The sequence below is a fragment of the Crinia signifera genome, chromosome 6 (assembly GCF_055691185.1).
Source record: "Crinia signifera chromosome 6, ASM5569118v1, whole genome shotgun sequence".
NCBI classification, from domain to species: domain Eukaryota; kingdom Metazoa; phylum Chordata; class Amphibia; order Anura; family Myobatrachidae; genus Crinia; species Crinia signifera.
Window position 1 is genome coordinate 252,495,735 of NC_139222.1, and position 23,103 is coordinate 252,518,837.

The following is a 23,103-nucleotide window of genomic DNA, read 5'->3' on the forward strand; positions in this document are numbered from 1 at the left end:
GTCATAAACATACATACATACAAACATGACAATGTATTAATAGTAACAAAGAACATTGTTTCTCAAATGGACACTTACAAGGGATTGACAACGTTGTAAGGCTGTGTACACACGGGGGTGATTTTGTGTAATATCGCGGGCAATATGGTCGCTGAGCGACCATATTGCCCGCGATGGGAGTGTGCACCCGCAATATATCGCTGGGTGCGCGCTCCCGTTTTCTCCACCGTAGTGATCGCTGGTCGCAGGAACATGCTCCTGCGACCAGCTGATTTCCACTGCCGGGCTCCCCCGGCAGTTTCTTTTTCATCAGCGACTATCTCTGGTCGCTGATGCAAATGGGACACTGAGCGATATATTGCTCATCGCGAGCGATATATCGCTCAGTGATATAACCCCCTGTGTGTACGGGGCTTTAGTACCGTTCACCTTCAATGCAAACAAGTAAAAACAAGTATAGAGCGACAATATGTCGCAATAATAAGTACTGTTTAACCAACTCGGAATTGTCGTGACCTGACACGGGCGCAGAGTCTAACCGTGCCGGGGGTTTTCTGCCAGTGACCCCACCAATCGTGATTTGGGCTTCTGCGGCACCCGACACGTCGGCCGTGGCCCCCTGGTCAGGTTTCCCTTATGAGTTGGAATTAGTACCGGTATGATAGAATATGGTAACGTGGTCTTCTAGCCGTGTCAGTAGCAATTGGGCCGGTCAGGTACCAAAAGGATGAGTCAAAGAGGAATCCAAAGACAAGCCGGGTCAAACACAACAAGTCACATTTGCGGTACAGGAGGATGAGGCGGAGAGTAGTCGGGAACAGGCAAAGGTTCTCAACAATTATCAAACAAAGTAACAATATATCAGACACTGGAGCAGGGTGAACCTATACTCTGGCAGGGAATACCTGCCAGGAAGTTCCTTTTATGAGGAGCTAATCAGCTCAGCTGTCAGCACTGAGCTAGAACCTCACAGGTTACCTAATCAAGCAGACTGCATGGACTCACCCAGCTGCTTCAATCAGCCTGCAGTGTTCACTAACACAGAACTGGTTAGCAGCATGGAGCAGAGGGAGGCAGAACAGAACCAGCAGGATTTCACAAGCAGGTAACACTAAAATACTAACTGTTGTGACACAATACAATAATAATCCTAGTGTCACCCTTCAAATTGTCATTGGGGGGAGGAGAGGACACAAGACAAGACAAAAGGAACATACAATTAGTGGTAATAACATGCTTAAAATGCATATAGATTTTAAATGGTGTTAAAGGGTTGTCCTTGATAATATAATTACAATATACAGTGCAATCGTGTTATTATGTCCATCTTTAACGGTGTAGCAGCAATTTTCCAGGTTGTGTTCACACAATTTATAGATATGTACTTTAGTATCCTCATCTAATTTTTCAAGATAGGCTCCACACTTGTTGTAGAGTCTGTTGACACCCAGCTCAATATCAGGTATAGTAGCTTGGCGTTCGAAATATATGATTGTTAATAGCATATTGGAGACTTTGGATATCAGAGGGACAGATTTCTTTGTCCAGTGCAGTAGAATACATTTTTTAGCAACAGTCAATGATAGAAGGAATAATCTCCTTTTTCCTTGGACCAAAGTCCTAACCCTGAAGAGACAAAATTATAATAATAATGCGGTTGGGTCTTTTTTCACTGACAATGCAAAGGACTTATTGATAAATTCAATCACCTTATTCCATAATACGGCTACTCTCCTGCATTGCCCAAAAATTATGAAATTCAGACGCCCCTAGCATGGAGCATTTCGGACACGTGCTTACTTCATCAGGGACCATATGAGTCCTTTGGCCCTGAGATATGTGAGCTCTTTTCAGAACTTTCAAATGCACTTCCTGTAAGGATGTGGAATGTCTATGCCGTAAGATGTTCTGTTTCAGAAATGTGTCTAAAGCCGGTATGTTAGGAATATCTCTCTCTGCCAACTTTGAATGCATGGCGCCATAAGGCGTGTTTATCTTGAAATGACACAACTGTAACTAATGTCATTGGGTTGGGCATAGTCTGTATGAAGTGGCGCATTTGAAGATACTGCACATGTAAAACTGTTTATCGGTAATGTGAAACTTCTCTTTCATATCTGTGAATGACCAAATTTTCCTCCCTGGGTCGAATACATCTCGGATCTATCTTATCTTTCCAATGGCTGAAGACAGAATTATGCAATCCTGGGACAAGCACAGGATTCGGTACTTATGTAATATCTGGGCTCCCGGTTTTCTTATGAGACCGTGTCCCCTCGCGGGGCTCGCTGCGCTCGCCACGCTTCGGGCACGGTGGCTCGCTACGCTCGCCACACTATATAAAATCAACTCCATGCCTAGTTGGATAGTAGGGGTATGAAAAAATGGGGTGCATTTAACATGGGAGTCCAGATAATACATAAGTACCCAGGATTCTCCTAAAAGGTCGTCAATGTAGAAGACGTGTGGGTACTTGGGTAGTTTCACGGCGGCACTGCCCGTGGATCGCATCGTATGCAAATTGCATGCATAAGATTTGCATGCAACGCGATTTGGCACACCCCTACTATCCACGTCAGCCCAAAGCGTGGCGAGCGGATGCTGTACGCATTCTCCAGACCTGTTTATACCCCCACTATCCACGTCAGCGTGGAGTTGATTTTATAAAGTGTGTCGAGCGCAGTGGAAAACGAGCCTGAAGCGTGGCGAATGGACGCAGATTACTTGTGTATTACGTGACGTGTATTCCGCGTCCCCTCGCGATATGCAATTTGCATACTCCGCGGGCAGTGCCGCCGTGAAACTACAAGTACTGACGTGAGCAGTCTTCATCTTCTTTCTTTCTTAGGGAAGTAAAGCAAAGCACTGGGTGAGAAGAGGGAAAACCGTTCTATCTCTAATGCTGTGTACACACGGGGGAGATAGGTGCTATAATCGCTGGGAATATGGTCGCAGGCGACCATATTGCCAGTGATTGGGAGTGTGCCCCGGCGATAAATCTCCGGGTGCGCGCTCCCGTTTTCTGCCCCATTGTAATCGCTGGTCGCAGGAGCTTGCTCCTGCGACCAGCTAATTACCTCTGCGGCTCCCCTGGCAGAGGTTCGTTTTCAACAGCGACCATCTCTGGTCGCTTGTTGAAAAAGAGACACTGAGCAATATATTGCTCAGCAATATATCTCCCCCCGTGTGTACGCACCTTAAGTCACAATTTACATATACAGAACACATCCAGAACCATTCAGAAGTATACCTAAAATGAGTGGCTTTACTAAATGCTCCTGGATCTGGGATAGCCATGCCGCCATCCGCTCTGGGATGTTTAAGTTTGGCAAAGGATATTCTTGGTTTCTTACCCGCCCACAGGAATCTTTAAAATGCTGATTCAATCTTTATCAAATCGGCTTTGTGTATGCTAACTGGGAGCATCTGGAGGACGTAGGAAAGTTTAGGGAATGTAATGGATTTCAAAACCACAGCTCTGCCTGACTGAGACAAAGATAGCTGAAGCCAATCTTTTAGCAATGTAATTACCGAAGGAACAGCTTGAAGGGCGTTTCAATAATATAGATTATTTCATTTTGCGGGAATTCGTATGGCTAGATATTTTAAGGAGGATGTGACTAACTGAACCTGGGAAAGGATTGGAAGTGATATGAATCCTGATACACCTCCACCAATAGGTAATAGTTCAGATTTTAAAAAATTAACCCTGCAAAGTCCTTTATCACAGAAATAATAGCCGGGACAGACGTCAGAGGATCTGAGTTGAACAACATGTCATCTGCAAATAGGTCAACTTTGGTTATCAGTTTACCTACCGCAATACCTTTTATGTAAGGTATATTGCCTGAGAAATATCGCCAGGGGCTCCAATGCCATTGCAAACAGTAAAGGTGACCTTGGACACCCCTGCCTAGTTCCCCGTTCTATATTAAATGGTGTAGACATTTCTCAATATTACACTGGCCAGGTTGGTGTACAGGTTAGCAATTAAGTTAATTGCATTTAATTGTCTCCAACATTTCTGTTATGTTATTCCGTCATTTTGATGGACTTGTAACTAGTAACAACTATTATAATAATTGTATTTATAGAGCGCTCTTACCCCAACAGGACTTAAGGTGCTTTGCAGTCATCAAAGACAATGTGAAGCTAATTGCTGTCATTGGTCCAGTCACTGGCTACAACATTCTTCCATAGAGTCATGGATATATGAGAAGGAAATAAGAAAGTTTTTTTTTTTTTTTTTTTTTTTTTTATCTATGCACAGAAATTCTTAAAATATTTAAGCACAAAAGAAAAAAATAAGAAGCTTACTACATATAATAAGTTCTATTGTAAATACAAATTACATTAACCCTTTGATTGCTAAGGGAATTTGTCAAAATAGGTGTGAAATTTGCCAAACCTTTTTTTGTTTTATTAACCCTTGCCAACGTCGCTGTGAGAGATCCTCAAAATATCTGCTACAAATGCCAGCGCAGCTCACAGCGACTGTTCTTTGTTTTTCAGTGCAATATTCAACTAGACTTCAATGGATTGAATTGGCTGAATTTGTATTTATTTATACTAAATACTCTCAGCAATGTTGGCACTCATAGGGTAACATGGCAACATAAAGGCACATATGATAAATAATGCAATATATTATATACTCCATAAAATCATAGGGGGAAAGGTATTGAGCCTTGGGGAGAGAGAGAGAGAGAGAGAGATATATATAGAGAGAGTGGATAAGTTACCCAAAGTAATCAATCAGCATCTCAATGTCATTTCCAAGACTGTGCTAGATAACAAACAGAAGCTGATTGGTTGTTTGACTCAATTTCTCCACTTAGTCTCCAACGCTTGATACATCTCCCTCATAATCAGCCAAACAAAGTTAATGCTGTTGTACCACTTTTTATAATAGACCATAATTGTTAAAGACAGTATGTTGTACTTAACGAATCAACCTTGTCCCTGGAGAATGTACAGCGTTGTATATTGATGCATGTGGGTGTTATCGTCCCTATCCAAATCTGTAGCTGGGTTTGAGTGTGTTTGCTGATGGCAATAGAAGCTCAATGAAACAGATCTATAGCAGACCAGAGGTATGGCCCTTTACAGCAAGGCTGTCTTCTTAATAGGGCAAACCAATTCACTGGGACCCCTACACACCCATTCATGGGATCCAATTCTAAAATATCCCAACTTGCCCATCCTGTGGTCCTGCACCACCTGTCCACAAACTTGGCGGATAGCCCCAACCATCCACCAATCTCACTTGATCCTTGAAAAAGCCGCTGTTACAAGTAGGCGGGGAAACGCGTCGATCCATCATTTTTATTCTCTGCCCATAAGGATTAGCCGGCCTTCCCTTTGAATTCCAACTGTACCCCCGATTGGAGCTTGGTTTGTTTACAGCAATCTGGAAACGGTTTTGGGGACTACAATTGTGGGAGCATCTTCTCCCCCCTTATCTGTATGCCATACAAATCAGCAATTGAAGAACTGGTAAATATTGATTTTTCTAACTGTTTGGCTTTACAAAACAATCTACTACGTAGATTGCTGGACTGTCTGCTTACTAACTCAATATTAACAAATTGGCTGTATCCCCACTAATTATCTTAAAGATGGGTACTTGTTTAGTTTCACAGTGGCAGCATAGCGGAGCTCGCTGCGCTTGCCCACGCTACGGGCTCAGAGGCTCGCTACGCTCGCCACACTATCTAAAATCAACTTCATGCCAACGTGGATAGTGGGGGTATGAACTATCCATGTTGGCATGGAGTTTATTTTAGAAAGTTTAGCGAGTGCCGAACCCGGAAGTAGCGCACGGCCATGCTGCCACCGTGAAACTAAACAAGTACCAAAAGTTGCATAAATGGATAAATTAGCAAGACCTGATTGGAGTTGGAATAGAAGGAGCAATTTTAATATACACTAACTCTTATTTTTATTTTTGGATTTATCCATAACATTTCATTTTTACTACTTACCTATATTGTAAAACCCAATGTTATCCTTTATTACTAATGGTTGGTATCGGCCGGTACCTTATGAGATTTATTATTGCTATGTGTACATTGATTTATTGTTTTCTGTGTCTATAAATATTGTGTGTTTTAAAAAAAACTAGCTATTGTCTTTACCTAAAACCTGAGCGCTTTTTTTTTTTTTTTATTTATATTGTTGTTTATATTGTTGTCTCTATCCACTGGGAGTGGTAATCCCTACTAGTTAGCAGCTGGGTTGAACCAGGTTGATTAATGAATTTTTGTCGTTAGCGCTACTTTATATTCCTCCCATTCACCAATTAGCATGTTGACAGCCTCTCAGTGTCTGGCTGGGAGGCTGGTAGAGAATGCTGCCTGGCCCCTCTGATTGTGTGTGGCCACCACCTGCCCCTGCTTGGAGGCCCCTTGATTGTGGAGCCCTTGGGCACCTGCCCAGCTTGCCTATACATTAAGATGGCCCTGCTTTAGAGTCCAGTTCAACAGATGTCTGTGGCATGGACAATACCTGTAAGAAAACTGATCTATTGAGGATATGGCGTAAAAAGTTGTAGAATATAAAATGATAAGAGGCACCCAAATTAAGTGCATACCTCCAGTTAACACCCTCCTCTTACTTTAGTATTAGCTCTGACTTGGAAGCCATTGATTGATAAGGTGTGGATCACATTTGTTAATGTCATATATTCACTGCCCAGTGTAAATTGGTTTTCGTTTTAAACTTGGCAGGAAATGAATAAATGTGGTGCCAACATATATATTATATGTGTTCGGCAATGATCAGCAGGTGGCGTTGTAAAACCAGGTTTATTCTCCCAGGATTATCCAGAAGGCTGACAAATTACATCAAGCAATAACCTACAGTACTTAATGGGTAAGTACAGTACAAGGTATAAAAGGTCTGATGCAGAGTGGGAACTACACCAGTTTACACTGTGAAAGGAGGGCGCACACTTATAGCATGCAGAGTCACAGTCATATGTCACTTCTTTAAAGAGTGTACAGACAAGGAACTGGGGAGTGAAGTATGTTGGCGAGCGTGAAGTTGGCTGTTCACTTTGGGCCCCTTTTCACCTGATTCCAAAGAACGGACCTGGTGAAAAGTGTCCAAATTGGAAGCGCTGTCTGCGTAGGGCGCATAATATCATAAAGGATAGGACTCATCCGGCCAATGGATTGTTTGTCTTATTACCTTCATGTAGACGTTTTAGTTGTATGAGGAGCAGGACCAACAGGATGAGGAACAGTTTTTTCCCTAGGGCTATTTTAGAATTAAATACTAATTTGGGTCATGGGGGAGGGTTAATGGGATTTAGGTTTTATTGTTGTTAATTGTACTGTGGACCATTCAGGTTTTATTGTTGTTTACTGTATTTTGGATGGATGCAAAACTTGAATTTTGTTGCCCTAATTTTAGGGTGATGACAATAAAGTTGAATCTAATCTAATCTATGTACCTATCCTCTGATTCCTATCTCCGTTCTCGTGCGCATTGGATCAGATCTGGAGAGTGCAAGTGCTGCGCATAAGATTTGTTGGATCTGGCAGCACTTGCCGGGAGTCACATACGATGTATCATATGCGGTCCAGCCATCAGGGAGGCCAACGGCTCTCTGGCATGCTATAGCTCGGATTAGTGTATGAGGGCCTTAAGACAAATCCATTAAAGTTGTACTAAAAAAAATATTAATTTGTCCTTAATCGCCCCGCCACAGGGATGATTAAGGACAACATGTGCCTAAGGCAGGCAATGTTCAATGGCCTATATTGAGAAGGAGAGGAGCTGTGATATGCGGGTGTGTGCATCACTACGCTCACCGCAAATGTCTTCCTAAGTGCATAAAAATAGAATAAATAAGCATCATTTTGTGGAAAACGTAAGAAATCAGTTTTAATGCTTTTGATTTGTGGCTGATGGTGGGCATAATTTTATGTGGAACCGGTGCTTAATCAAAGTTAATCTTGCTGTTCCCACTACCCTTGTTGCTGGCTGTTGGGGTATTAGATTTGTCTATTTTTATTGCCGATTGCCCTTACCTGTTGGATATTTTGGCACTAGAATTACTAATGCCAGTGTACTAATGCTGGCGCTCATAGACTATAAGCATCAGGTTGCCGTGGCATCTTTAGTGCACCTGCAAAAAAAAAAAGTTAAAGAAACCGACTCCATGAATAAAAAAAAGTCCCTGGGGACTAGACCTCCCTGACTTATTTCAATACCACTCTGCATGTCTGCTGGCCCCGATTAAGCACTACAATGATCTTAGCGCCCCTAGAGCATGGGTGACCATCGAACAGACCTACTCCCCCCAGATACCGCTTTCAGACCTCCTCAAGATCCCGAAACACGTCAGACCCTCCCTTCAAAACCTGCTCCCATCCACTAAAGCATCCCTCCACGTATGGGACCAACTTATTACTAAGCTCCCTCCTCCGAATTCCCTTGATCACCACCCTGCCTATCACTACAGTAGCAAAATTAATTCCCAACCTTCGATTGACGACTTGGAGGACATGCGGGATCGCCTCCCTAGGCGACGTCCTGGATGTTCACTCCTTGGTCCCTTTCTCCTCCCTCCAGCATCAATTCTCACTCCCCAAATCGGAACTCTACCACTATATGCAACTTTCACATTGGTGGAGAACTCATTTCCATAACTACTCCTCCCCAAATGCCCTCTCTCAGACAGCCCTCTCTAGGCCTAACATGGTGCATTCCAAAGGGGACATCTCATTCTGGTATAGGACCTTGGTGACCCCCTCTGTCTTTACCAAGACCTCGGCCCATAGAAAATGGGAGGCGGACTTAGGCGGCCCTCTATCCCCTGCCCAGTGTCAAAAGATATTTTTATCAGCCTACACGATGTCCCGATGCCTGAACCACACTGAGATGCACATCAAACTTATTAACAGACTCTACTTAACCCCCGACCATCTCCACACCTTCTGGCCTTCATGCTCCAACCAGTGCTGGAGGCAGTGTGGCTCTGTGGGCACTATATACCACATCTTCTGGTCCTGCCCAAAACTCCAGGAGTACTGGAGGGGAGTCTTCGATTTGATTTCCACAGTCCTCCAGATCGATATCACCCCCTCCCCAAGCATCGCCTTGCTCCATATATACCCCCAAGATGTTCCAACACAGAAAACATATGTCCTTGGGCACATCCTCATTGCTGCACGTGCTAACCTGGCTCAGCAATGGAAACAACCCTCCCCCCCATCCCTCCTCAAGGTTAGCCTGAAAATCAACCACCATTACCATATGGAAACCAACACCCTGCCTATCTCACCCAGCCCTTCCCCCCCTCACCCCCGCTGGTCTCCTTGGTTCAAGTACATCATAGACGGGGAAGGTGCCAAACTTCTCCCCTCCGGGGCCACCCAAGGTTTACCACAGTTCAGTCTAGTTGAGTCTCCAGACGCCTCCCCCCCCCACAGGCCCAATGCCACAGCCCAGCTCCTCCCACCCCGTAGGATGTGAGGGCCACGGAACCGAAGCGTTAGACAAAACTGTCTGTTAGATAACTATTGTTGGTTGAAATATTATACTCTATCAAGTTTTGCATTGTTTATGCCTATGTTGCTTTACTTGGTCACTCTGCGCAGTGACGTGTTATGGGTTATTTACCAATCTGTACCCCACTCGCTCCCGTTTGCTATCCATGTCCCCCCCCTCCCCCTCCCCCCCTTTTTGATTCCACCACCCCCCCCCCCCCCCCCACTCTTCTTTTTTGTACCCCATAAAATTTTCTGTACCAATAAAAATCTATTGATGGAAAAAAAAAAAAAAAGTCCCTGAAACTTGTTTACAACTTTCACTCGCCAAATTATGGAGAGATTCCCTGTGTACTGAAGATTACACTTACCTGGTGCTCCTCCAAAATCAAAATATTTAGGGGTATATAAAATATAACTAGTCATTATGATAAATACAGCACATGTATCCCCTCCAACCACCTTCTTTAAACCATGAAACTGGACTTCCTTAGGTGGCAAGACCTTATTATTTTTTGGTTGGTCATGTTAGTGGTATCAATGATGTACCTGTTGCTTAGACTAAACTTTCTCTTTTAGATCCTCCTGATCAAAGGTGTGCCGGATTACTCACCAACAGTCGGAATTCCAACGGTCGTTTCTCCGACATAGGAATCCTGTCAGTCGCCCAACAGTCTGAATCCCAACTTACAAGGGCTATTTTCCCTTGTGGTGTCCACGACCCCCATAGGGGTACAATAGAATAGGTGGTGAGCATAGCTCTCCACTGAGCCTGCAAGGGGCTTCAATGCGCTTGTAGGAGAATGCAGCCAGGTGTGCCCTGATGTATTCGGCTGGAGGTGCACAGGAGTATGCTGCTGGAGGTGCACAGAAGTATGCAGCCGGGAGTACAAAGGAAATCACAGAAGGAATCTGTGGAGCTCAGGATGCAAGGTATTCACACTGGAACTGTTTGCAAAGAATTGGCGTCTGTTTGAACCCAGGGAACCGGTTTTATCCCCCTGGGCTCCTTCTGGTCCAGCTACCGGTGGACCTATAGTGATTGGCCGGCTCCAGGAAAATGGCGGGGCGCCCGGCGGACAGCAGGCAGCTACCCCTGCTACCCAGCCGGAGACGCGCGCCGGAAGACAGACAGAGGGGGAGAGGGAGCGCACACAGGAGGACATGGCAGCGGCACCCGGACACACGGAGACCAGACACCGCCACAGGAGACGGACGGGCAAGCACCGCCGACGCTGCCCAGCCATGACAGCACCCCCCCCCCTTTTGAAGTGGACTCCGGATACTTCCCAGGTTTCCCTGGATTCTCACAATGAAATCTCTTGATAAGTAAAGGAGCATTAATACTGGAAGCCTCCACCCAAGTTCTCTCCTCCGGGTCATAACCCTTCAAATCCAAGAGATATTGTAAGCAAGCAAAACAAACTCTCAAATCCAGGATCCTCTTTATCTCGAAAGCCATGCCCTGATAAGAGTGAATCCGAAATGTTTTAAGAAGTCTAGTTTGGAACTGAATCAAAACCAAAGGTTTCAACAGGGAGATATGAAAAGTGTTAGGAATTCTTAAAGAATGAGGCAACTGTAATCTGTAGACCAATGGAGACACCACGGATAAAATGAAGTGAGGGGCGAACTTCATAGATGGAACTCATAATCTCAAGTTCTTGGTAGAAAGCCAGACTCTATCCCCTACTTTTAGACATGGAACTGCTCTTCTATGGCGATCTGCAAATTTTTTTGTAACGTAAAGTGGCTTTGTTGAGAGAAGTGTGGACATTTTTCCAGATACTTGAGTAATACAAAAGAGAAGAACTCACTGCAGGCAACTCAAAAACGGGAAGACTTTGAAATTCAGGGACACGAGGATTACGTCCATAAACAATAAAAAATGGTGTTTTTCCGGTAGATGAATGATAAGCGTTATTATGCGCAAATTCGGCCCAGGGTAACAGTTCTTTACAATTATCTTGAGAAGAGGATAAGTATAACAGCAAGGTTTCCAGGTCTTGGTTGACTCTCTGTTTGGCCATTGGTTTGTGGATGATAGGCTGTAGATAATCTTAATTCCACTTGTAAGGCACTGCATAAAGCTCTCCAGAATTTAGCAACAAATTGAACCCCTGTGTCTGAAATTATCTCAGTGGGTAACCCATGCAGGCGGAATATCTCAGAGATAAAGAGTTGAGCCAACTTGGGTGCGGAGGGTAGACCTTTCAAGGGGATAAAATGAGCCATCTTGGAGAAATGGTCAATGACCACCCAAATAATGTTATACCCCTGAGAAGAAGGCAAGTCGTGATGAAGTCCATCGACAAGTGTGACCAGGGTAACTCTGGAATGGATAGAGGTAATAGGAGACCCGCAGGAGGATGACAAGGTGTCTTATGTTGGGAACATTGAGTACAGGACGAGATGAAGATCGAAACATCAGATTTCATGGATGGCTACCAGTATGACCTTTTGATGAACTCTAAAGTTTTTTTAATCCCAGAATGACCCGCAAAAGGAGAGGCATGGGCCCATCGAAGTAATAAAGGTCTGAGTTTTGGGTTCACAAATGTTTTTCCTTGTGGAATGGATACTACGGTAGTCTTGGCAAATACTGTGGGAGGAAGAACATGTCTTGGAGCTTGATCCTCCTGGGAGGAAGAGAAAGACCAAGAAAGAGCGTCAGCTTTGCCGTTTTGCGAGCCTGGTTGGAAAGACCAGGTCAAATTAAATCTTGTGAAGAATAAAGCCGTTTTGAAGGTAAAGTAAATTCTTGTAGTCGGTGAGAACTAATACAGGAAATTTGGTCCCTTCCAGCAGGTAACGCCATTCTTCGAAAGCCAATTTTATGGCAAGCAGTTCTTGTTCTCCAGTGGGGTAATTCCTCTCTGCTGGAAGGAACTCCTGGTTGGAGGAGGACGGGAGCCGTGGTAAAAACTTGTTTCAGGTGTTAAAAAAATGCCAAGGCCTCCGGTGACCAATGTGCTGAATTAGCTCCTTTATGTGTAAGTGCGGTAATGGGGCTCATAATGGAAAAAAAGTTTTTAATAAATTTCCTGTAATAGTTGGAGAATCCGATGAACCATTGAACAGCTATGAGGGTTATAGGTTGTGTCCAATCTAATACTGCTTGCACTTTGAAGGGATCCATCCTCAAGCCCGTTCCAGAAATAATATACCCGAGGAAAGGCATAGTCATCTTCTCGAATTCACACTTTTCTAACTTGCAGTATAGCTGGTTAGCCCGTAAGCAAAGTAATACTTATTTAACGTGATGGCGATGTTCTTGAAGACTCTGGGAAAAAAATCAAAATATCGTCAATATATACCACTACAGAATAAAAGAGATCTTGGAATATTTCATTCATAAATTCTTGAAAAACGGCTGGGGCATTGCTGAGGCCAAAGGGCATAACTAGATATTCACAATGACCGTCCCTGGTGTTAAAGGCAGTCTTCCATTTGTCCCCAGCACGGATCCGAATTAAATTATTAGCTCCCCTGAGGGATTCAGTATTGAATCCCGGCGGCGGCGTTCAGAATCCCGACGCCGGAATCCCGACAGCCGAAATGCCGACAAGGGGGGGACGTGGATCGCCCCCCCTTGTGGGCTCGCTGCGCTCGCCACGCAGCGGGCGCGGTTCCTCGCTACGCTCGGCACACTAATTTATTCTCCCTCTAGGGGTGTCGTGGACACCCACGGAGGGAGAATGTGTCGGCATTTTGGCCGTCGGGATTCTGAACGCCGGGATCCCGACCGCCGGGATTGTAACTGCATCCCCCCCTGAGATCCAATTTAGAGAACCCATTGGCCACCTTAATTCGGTCAAAAAGTTCAGTCACTAAAGGAAGTGGATAGCGGTTTTTGATTGTGATACTGTTTGACCATGGTAGTCAATACATGGCCTGAGACTACCATCTTTCTTTTTAACAAAGAAAAAAACCTCCGGCAGGTGACGTGGATGGCCGGATGAAGCCCTTTTGTAGATTATCTTTAATATATTGGGCCATAGCCTCTGTCTCAGGAAGGGAGAGAGGGAAAATTTTACCTGGAATTAGGTCAATTGGACAGTCCCAATTCTGATGAGGAGGCAACTTGTCTGCGGATCTTTTACAGAAGACATCAGCGAAGTTCATGTAGACCGGAGGGAGGAGCACTGTAGACGTGGAGTCAATGGAATGAAGAGGAAGGACTTTTTGTAGACAAGAATGGTGACAATCTGTGCCCCAGGAGAAGACTTGCATGGTCCACCAATCAATAAGTGGGGAGTGTTGCTGAAGCCACGGGAATCTGAGAACTACTGGATGGTTGGCTTTCAGAATCACCAAGGAGGTGAGTTGTTCCTGGTGTAGTGCTCCAATTTGTACTTTCAATGTAGATGACTGATGCGTGACTGAGCCTTGAGGTATCAGACTTCCATCCACCGCCGAAAGCTGGTACTCCTGAGTGAGTCTATGAGTCTCAAGCAGATGAAGTTCCCGGCAGCCCTGGAATCTAACAACGCCTGGACAGCGATTGAACCGTAACGCAAAAATATCTGTAGTGTGAGTAAGGAATCAGTCTTCAGGCTCCATTCATTTGCATGGGTTCCTCCTGTGATGGTGTAGAAGAACGAGCAGCAGCAAAGGTTCTGACCCTGTCTTGACGAGATCTCTCTGCCTGTCTCTCCCGATGACGGAGATCCAATTTGTTGCACAAGGAAATTACTTCTGCCAGGGTTGTAGGAAGATCACGAGTAGCAAGATCGTCCTTAATGCGGTCGGACAGGCCTGACAAAAATGTGGATACCAGGGCCTCTTCAATCTCTGCAACTCTGATGATAGCGTTTCCTTGTCGGATGTGTAAGAGGTCCGAGGCAGCCGAAGACACCCTTCTGGGTTCATCGAAGATCCTTAGAAAAAACAACAAAATGAAGTCTGAGTAATTGGACAGAAGTGGATCGTCCCTCTCCCATAATGGAGAAACCCAATCCAGGGCCGTTCCAGACAACAGCAAGACAATGTATGCCACTCTGGTACGGTCGGTTGGAAAGTTCGAAGGTTGCATGGAGAAATGCACTTCACACAGATTAATGAATCCCCGGCAAGCCCGTGGGGAGCCATCGAACTTTGAAGGTGCTGGTAAACAAAGAGACGAGGATGGAGAAGGCTGAGGAGGAGGTAGAGCTGGATTAGGGACGGCTGGCACTGCCCTTCCTTGGGTGATGGAAGACTGGAGCAGTTCTTGCCGCTGGGAGATGCCCTGCAAGGCCTGCGTCACTTGTTGCTGGGCCTCCTCCAGAGCTTGGCGATGACTAGTTCACCAGCAGCTGCGGCTGGAGGGAGGAAAGAGTGACTTGAAGATGGAACTGTAGATACGCCAGACCAGACAGCGGAGGGGGTGTAGGAGATGTCAGCCGTAGTTGCTTGGTAGTTCGAGGCGCACCGGGTTTTGCTATGGAAGGAACACTTGACTTTGCACGAATGGGTGCGGCTGATGGTGCACTGGGACGTGCTGCTGAAGATGCACTGTAGAATGCCGCTGGAGATGCACGGGGACGTGCTGCTGAGGATGCACTGGAGGATGCCGCTGGAGGAGCACAGGAGCATGCAGCCAGAGGTGCACTAGAGTAAACAGCTGGAGGTGCACAGGAGTACCCAGCCGGGAGTGCACTGATGTATTTGACTGGAGGTGCATAGGGGTATGCTGCTGGAGGTGCACAGGAGACTACAGCCGGGAGTACAAAGGAAATCACAGAAGGAATCTGTGGAGCTCAGGATGCAAGGTATTCACACTGGAACTGTTTGCAAAGAACTGGCGTCTGTTTGAACCCAGGGAACTAGCTGTATCCCCCTGGGCTCCTTCTGATTGGTCCAGCTACTAGTGGACCTATAGTGATTGGCCGGCTCCGGGAAAATGGCGGCGCCCGGTGGACAGCAGGCAGCTACCCCTGCTACCCAGCCGGAGACGCGTGCCGGAAGACAGACAGAGGGGAAGAGGGAGCACACACAGGAGGACACGACAGCGGCACCCACCTGCCCAGCCCCAGACGCATGGAGATAAGAAGCCACCGCAGGAGACGGACGGGTAAGCACCGCCGACGCTGTCCGACTGTGACAGTACTATTGCAAATCCCATTATTAGACAGCTTCTCATTACATTACCCAGATTTTCCCCAAGGCTTTTGTCACCACACACTTCTCCATGTGAATTGAAGGCAATGTCTCTGATCACCACAATACTGGCTGATGCACCCCTCTGATTTTTTTACGGAGCAGATTTAAGAACCCGACTGTTAACCTTTTAGCTTACTTTAATATATGACACTACATTGACTCTTGTCTCCCTCGCTCCATCGAGACCATTGAGTCTCCTTGAAACTATAAATAGATCTATCTAAAATAACCCTCTCCTGAAGGAAGTTATCTAGGTTCTTTGTAACCTCTTGCTTCATACTAAACAGATCGTTGCATCAAACCATGACCTACATTGGTAGAGAGGTTGGGGTGTCCTGCAGATAGGGATGGCCATCGACCATTAATGATTTGTAATCAGCGATCGTCTATGGCTGACTACTTTTACCATTTCTGATGGTTTACTGCCATCAATAACACAGTTCTATTGAATTTTTGTTTTTCTCTTGTATATTCTTCCCGTGCTTGTATGGGATTCCACCGTCTACTCCAGTTCCTCCCACACTCCAAAAATATACTGGTAGGTTAATTGACTCCCAAAAAAAAGTATCCCTAATGTGTGCATGTACATGGGCAAAATAGATGGGTCCAAGTGGTTCTTATGTGTCGCCATATTCTGTGTTTATTATCAATTTCTTATATAGCGCAGCAGATTCCATTGCGCTTTACAATTGTAAACAGAGATAAAACAAACTGGGTAACAACAGACATACTTGGAGGTAGGAGGGCCCTGCTGCAAGCTTACAATCTATAGGGATATAGGAGGGAAACACAAGGACAGGCACCAGTGATAGCAGTCCCACCAAGTTGCAAGTCCAGAAGAAAAGCTACCGTATTTGCCGGCGTATAAGATGACTGGGCGTATAAGACGACCCCCCAACATTTCCACTCAAAATGTAGAGTTTGTTATATACTCGCCCTATAAGACTACCCCCTCTTCCACACACCAAATAAAACGTACCGTGCGATACTGGATGGGATATAGCAAGTAGCCAGTCTGTGTATCCTGGAGGGAATACTGCTGGGCTGTCAATCACAGGGGGCGTCCGGAGGACCTAGTGTCCCTCAGGCAGAGGTGCTAGAACTGGAGGCAGAGGGTTAGGCTGGAGGGGTTCCCCGACTACCGGCATAATCTGCTGCTGTTAACTGGAGTGCCTGTCCCTGATCCCCCTCTGCTGTGGTCGAGTGGGTGGGAGCTGTACCTGTGGGGAGCCTCTCCCCCTGAGTGCCATGGCTCCGGTCTCCACGTGTGCTGCGGCGGGTCCCTGGTGCTGCTGTCCCCAGCGCCTCTGTCTGCTCTGGCCTCGGCTACACTGTGTGGTCTCCCTTTTCAGCGGCTGTGCTGCGTCGGTGTGGGAAACGGTCATCACGGCACTAGTGCGGCACCCTCTCTCTGGCTACACGTGAGTTCCCTGCACGGTGCACGCTCCTTCCTCCTCTCTTCCACTGCCCGCCTCTTCCTCCCGGCGCCAGCCAATCCTGTGGCTTTCTCTTCTTCCTGTCACTCAGTAATGCTGCTGCGGCTCCCCTCCATTAACCCTGCACAGCCTGGCCTGATCCCAACTGAAGTGTACCCGGCGTATAAGACGACCCCCCCACTTGGAGGCATGTTTTTCAGGGGAAAAAAGTCATCTTATACGCCGGAAAATACGGTATATAAAACATAAGTGCCCCAGAGTGTTATACATGTGGTACTTAACTATGATAGGCTTGCCTGAAGAGGTGAGTTTTCAGGGAACGCTTGAAAGTTTGGAGGCTAGTGGAGAGTCTTATTGTGCATGGAAAGGCATTCCATAGAATGGGAGCAGCCCAATGAAAGTCCTGTAATAGTGAATGGGAGCTAGTGATCCGTGCAGAAGAGACGGAGATCTTGTGCAGAGCGGACTGGTCGAGATGGGAGATATTTTGTGATAAGTAAAGAGATATATGCTGGTGCAGTATGGTTAATAGCTTTATATGCGAGTAGAAGTGTTTTATATTGAATACGGTAAAATACAGGCAACCAAGACTGGCAGAGCGGATCTGCAGACGATGAGCATCTTGCTAAGAAGATCAGCCTAGCAGCAGCATTTAAAATGGATTGCAGTGGTGAGAGTCTGTTCTTGGGAAGACCAGTTAGGAGACTATTGCAATAATCAATACGAGATATAATGAGTGGGATTTGAGACGAAATCCTGGCGGTCGGAATCCCGGCGTTCAAAATCCTGACACTGGAATCCCGACAAGGGGGGGTCGTGGATCGCCACGCAGCGGGCCCAGTGCCTCGCTACGCTCAACACACTAATTTATTCTCCCTCTATGGGTGTCGTGGACATCCATAGAGGGAGAAAGTGTCAGGATCTCGGCCGTCGGGATTTTGAACGCCGGGATTATAACTGCATCCCAATGAGTGCATGTATAAGAGATTTAGTAGTGTCTTGTGTGAGATAGGGTCGTATTTTGGATATGTTTTTTAGATGCATGTAACATGATTTGGAGACAGATTGAATGTGGGGAACAAAGGACAGTTCAGAGTCAAGGATGACCCCTAGGCAACAAGCTTGTGGCGTAGGGTAGATTGTCAAGTTGTCAACATTTATGGCGATATCAGGATGGTAACTGTTCTTGGCAGGTGTGAATAAGCGCTCGCCACACTTTGGAAAATCAACTCCATGCCGACGTGGATAGTGGGGGTATGAACAGGTTGGAAGGACCCGTACTGCGTCCCCTCGCGGGGCTCACTGCGCTCAAGTACCATCACATCGCAGGCAAATTGATGCGATCCCAGTGACACCGTAAAACTACACAAGTATCATTTTTTGTATCGCCTTTGTATGTGATGCTTTGTTGTACCATATAAATGAAAGATTATTATGAACATATTTATATTATGAATAATAATATAATTGCTTGCTCTACCAGAGGCACATTGGTGTCATAAATAAACTGCTGTCCAAAAATACTGTATTTGCTAAACTTTCCCCGTTCCAGTTCTACTTCCCCATCTCTTACACTGTACATCAGTCGCGTCCATTCGCCTTATACTCGCACTAGCAGCAGCACTAGCAGCACTAGCAGCACTAGCAGCGGCAGCGGCAGCGGCAGCGGCAGCAGCAGCAGCACTCCTCCATCCACACTGACACACTGGGCCCTTCCTCTCTCCTCCCTCTCTGCCCCCTCCCGGCGGCCACGCCCCCTTCACCCCGCCAGCCTAATCGTGGAATCCCTGTCAATCCAGAACGGGAGCACCTATGTCACGGCGTCTCCCATTGGCCGCCCGCTGCCAATGTAACCAATCAGGCCGCGGCTACCATGGTGGAAGGAATAAATACAAGATGGCTCCTCATATAAAGGCAGTTATCTGGCTCCTCCGCGGCCACGGTAAAATATCGCCTTTAATTCTATTTAACCGGCGCACCGGCTTCCGCTGTGGCCCTGAGGAGTGATTAACCCTTCGGGAACTGGAGTAAAAGCCGATGGCGGCCGACGGTTGAGCCGGCGCCATGCACTAGCTTCGTCCGCGGTCCGGGAGGCAGAGGCGGGTCGCCGCCTGGAATCTAGGCCCCGGCTTTCCCATAAGGCCCACAGCTCCTGCTCAGGACGGCCTCGCATAGCCCGCGGGGGACACAGCTCAGCCCGGTGTGTGCCCCTGTGGGGAAGTGTCTCGTCATGGCCGTGTCCAGGTGGGTATTAGCCCAGCCGGGTGGGGGTCACGCCATGCTTGTGGGCATACGGAGCTTGTAATTGTACCCACACATGCTAGGTCCCACACATGTAATTGTACCCACATATGCCATGCAGCAGGGTGTCAGTGACAGGCTGTCAGCCCCCCATGTGCCACCTCACCGCAGCATGCCCAGCTTCCCCCTTCACGCCTTTAACACCCCCCCCTCCCCCCATTAATGCCTATGGGGACATCATAAGCACCCCTGCTTTTGTCAAGTGTTCCCCTTACCCACCCATTCATTCATACATACATACAGTACATGTAGTTTAGTATACTCCTGGTATTAGTGCCCAGTGGACACCAGTAATAGAGCCCATATTGCCCAAGGGGAGACCATGCTCTGCCTAGGGGGTAGTGACCCCAGACAGGGAGCTGGATGGGTGCTATGCATGAGCACAGGGCATCATTATTCTACCTGATCCTGGTAGCTGGATGGATAGTTGTCAGTGGCACATCCCTCTGTAAGCAGCCTGGGCAGTACCCGTCAGTGCCAGGCTGTGTATTGCTTTGGTTCTTTATCCATTGATTATTTGCATCACATTGCATGCTTGCAGCACCTATATCACAATAACTTATAACCGTTATTTATCTGTGTTGTATCATTTGCATCTGTGCGGAACAGAATGGTGTTCTGCTAGTTCCTCATGCTAGGAAATAAGTTGTATTTTAGTGCTCTGTGTACATATGTATGAACATGCTGACTACTATACGCTTCTAATTTGTTGATGTAATGGGACTGGTTTTGTGTGTGTGTGTGTGTATGTATGTATGTATGTATGTATGTATGTATGTGTGTATATATATATATATATATATATATATATATATATATATAATTATTTTTTTTTTCTCCGTTGTGTTAATTTTATATACTACAGTAATTTTGAAATGATTTAAATATATTTTATATTCAGCTCTTATAAGCAGACTAGTAAGTGATTCTTTTAAACTGTAACGCAGGTGAAGATCTGGTAATGGTATGTGTCCATATTCATGATCCAGTTCTAGCATTAATGCTGGCCATTCACTAGGCGATATACATGCAACTTGAACACTCTATGTGATTACGGCGATCAATTGCATAAAAAGCGTCCAAATTGTATGCATTTGACAGCAGATGTGATGCTCCTTTCAGTGCCCTTCGCATCTGTAGCCAATGAGACTTCCAGGCTCTGGTGCGATCTGCTGAGGTGCTTCCGAGCCAGGCAGGCTTGGCTCGAAATGCATATGGTGTATCGTACGCGAAAGGACCACATTTGATATATTGCATGCAATCCTGGCTCAAGGGGGGTTGCAGGCGACTTCTTTAAAATATGTTTTTCACCTTCATGCAGCAGGGGCCACTGCAGTCAAGACGTATGGGATAGTGTAGGTGTTCGGAGGAGTAGCACTTTAAGTAAAACTTTCACGATACAGGCTCCTCCCTACTCTATCCCCCCCAGGACTCCAGTCTTAGAAAAAGTGCCGGAGGAGTAGGTCTCCTCGGACCTGTCTCCTGAGGGGGATTAGGTTTGTTACTTAGTTGCAGAAGTTGAGGACAGGCAGACTCTGCTGGACGGAGTCTGCCTGCTACGTGGATGCCTGGAGGGGGCTGGTTGACACTGCACGCAGTGTCCCTCCAGTACCCGACCACCGGGGCTTCAGTTCCGGGGACCCGCCGCAGCTGCGTGCGGCTGGCGTTACGGGTCCACGGTCAGCGCCACACTCCAGGTCGGCGGACATGAGGATAAAGGTGGCGGGGACCGGAGTAGCGCACCGGTTCAGGTGAGAGCTGTAGCCGCTGCGTGCAGCGCGCTGGGGGAGCCTTCAGCCGTGAGTATGAGCCGGCTTCTGGAGCCGCGCTGTCCCTTGTTAAAATTGCCGCGTTTGCTCCGTCTTCGCGCCGTAGCGGGGGGGCGGAGCTAGCGGTGACGTCAGACGCGAGCCTCAGTATTAACTGGGCTGCTTGCAGAAGGTCTCCCTCTCACTATCTCTCAGCTTGTCAGCGGTGGTGGCAGTGCCCGGACCCGGTTTTCTGCATCCCTGTAATTGCGCTCCTTCCCAGGACATCAGAGGCTGGTCTGTAAGTCAGCGGAAGGGATCACTCGCATACACACACTTAATTGGTAGGGAAGAGGCTTCTCCCTTTTCTTTCCCTTATCCCAGGTTTTGGTCTGTAAAGTTCCTGGGGTTATTGGGGCTGTGTGTGTGTGTGTGTGTGTGTGTGGTTGGCATTGTGTCTCTGTGTTTTGTTATTCTTTTTCAGAATGGCAGGAAAGGCAGCCTCTAAGGCTGCTCAGAAAGTGTATACTTGTAAGAAGTGCAAGGAACACTTTACACAGCACATTAAGGGTGCTGTTTTGTGTGAGGTTTGTTACTCAGAGTCACAGAAGCCTGTTAGGGCAGAGTCTTCTAGAGCTCAGCCAGCAGGTGATTTATTTCAATCTGTTCTGGCAGATTTAGCTGCTGAGTTATCTGCATCCCGTAAGGAAAGGGAGAGTTTGCAGTCTCAGATCAGCAAATTGTCTTCGTCAGAGCCGGCTTGGGCTAGGACTCTTATTCAGTCAGTAGATTCATTAAGCCATGCTGTTGCGGGTCCTTCACAGCAGCAGGAGTTTCCAATGCCCCTTAAAAGAACCCTGGCGAATGTTTATCGGTCAGGGGATTCTGATGAAGAGCAGTTGGAGGAAGGAGAGTTCCCTGAGGATCTGGAACCTGAGCCCCCTCTTCAGGAGTCGGGGGAGGATTCTCTGGGGGTGGAAGGCCTTATCAGGGCCGTAAGATCTACGCTTAATATTGCGGAGGTGGAGGCTCCGGCTCAAACCTCTATTTTTGGTCGTACCACAAAGCAGGTGGTAAATTTTCCAGATTCGGCTGAGCTTGATAGGCCGTTACTGGATATTTGGAAATCCCCTGACAAGAAATTTCAATTGTCTAGGCGTATAAAATCTTTGTACCCTTTTTCCGATTCTTCAAGGGAGAAATGGGAGATCCCTCCGCCTGCTGATGTTTCTCTTTCCCGTCTCTCAAAGCGCACTACTCTACCAGTGCCAGGTGCCGTGACTTTGAAGGAAGCTCCGGATCGCCGTTTAGAGACTACGGTAAAGTCCATTTACTCCATCTCAGGGGCCCTACTCAGACCAGCGTTGGCCTCGGCTTGGGTCAGCAAGGCTATGGAGAGTTGGGCCGGTGAGTTGGTTGAAGGAATTCAGTCCAACAGGCCCAGGTCGGAGCTTCTCCCTTTAGCGGAGTTTCTAAAAGATGCGTCTGCGTATTTAGGTGGGGCGGCCGCGGACATTACAGAGTTAGGGGCAAAAGTTTCTGCCCAGGCGGTTTTAGCCAGACGGTCTGTCTGGTTGCGCTCGTGGCATGCGGAGGCTGAAATAAAGAAGGCGGTGGAGGCGTTACCCTTCACAGGGGACATGCTCTTTGGGCCTGAGTTGGATAGGCTTATTGCTCAGGCCACCGGTGGGAAGTCTGCTTTCCTTCCTTCTTCCGCTCCTCCGCCAAAACGAGTTTTTTCTGCTCCGTCCTTTCGGGTCTTTCGGGGTTCGTCCAGTTCAAGAGGAAGAGGCCGTGGAGGTTTCTCGTCCTTTCGAGGACATAGAGGTAGAGGAGGTAGGATTGCTTCCGCCGCCAATCCCGCTGTCGCCCGCAGAGCAGACCCGAAGCCCGACAAGCCTGTGGCATGACGGGCTCCCCGCCCATTTGGGGGATCCCACAGTGGGCGCAAGATTGTCTCTTTTTCTGCAGACCTGG

General features: G+C 47.0%; 1 protein-coding gene and 1 long non-coding RNA gene across 3 annotated transcripts in view; one reads left to right on the forward strand and one right to left on the reverse strand.

Annotated features, from left to right (window-relative positions):
- Positions 1–165: 165 nt before the first annotated feature.
- LOC146009201 (uncharacterized) lies at positions 166–18,769 on the reverse strand. Its single transcript, XR_014444625.1, has 4 exons — positions 18,651–18,769; positions 8,037–8,134; positions 4,106–4,191; positions 166–1,626 (listed from the first exon to the last, which is right to left on the reverse strand). It is a non-coding gene; the product is annotated as an uncharacterized LOC146009201 (long non-coding RNA).
- A 187-nt stretch (positions 18,770–18,956) lies between these two features.
- Positions 18,957–23,103, forward strand: part of BTAF1 (B-TFIID TATA-box binding protein associated factor 1) — a 90,311-nt gene continuing 86,164 nt past the window's right edge. For both annotated transcript variants that reach the window (XM_083149330.1, XM_083149331.1), the window contains exon 1: positions 18,957–19,321. In XM_083149330.1, coding sequence (XP_083005456.1) covers positions 19,308–19,321 — 14 coding nt within the window. In that variant the 5' untranslated portion in view covers positions 18,957–19,307. The remainder of the gene's footprint in view (positions 19,322–23,103) is intronic.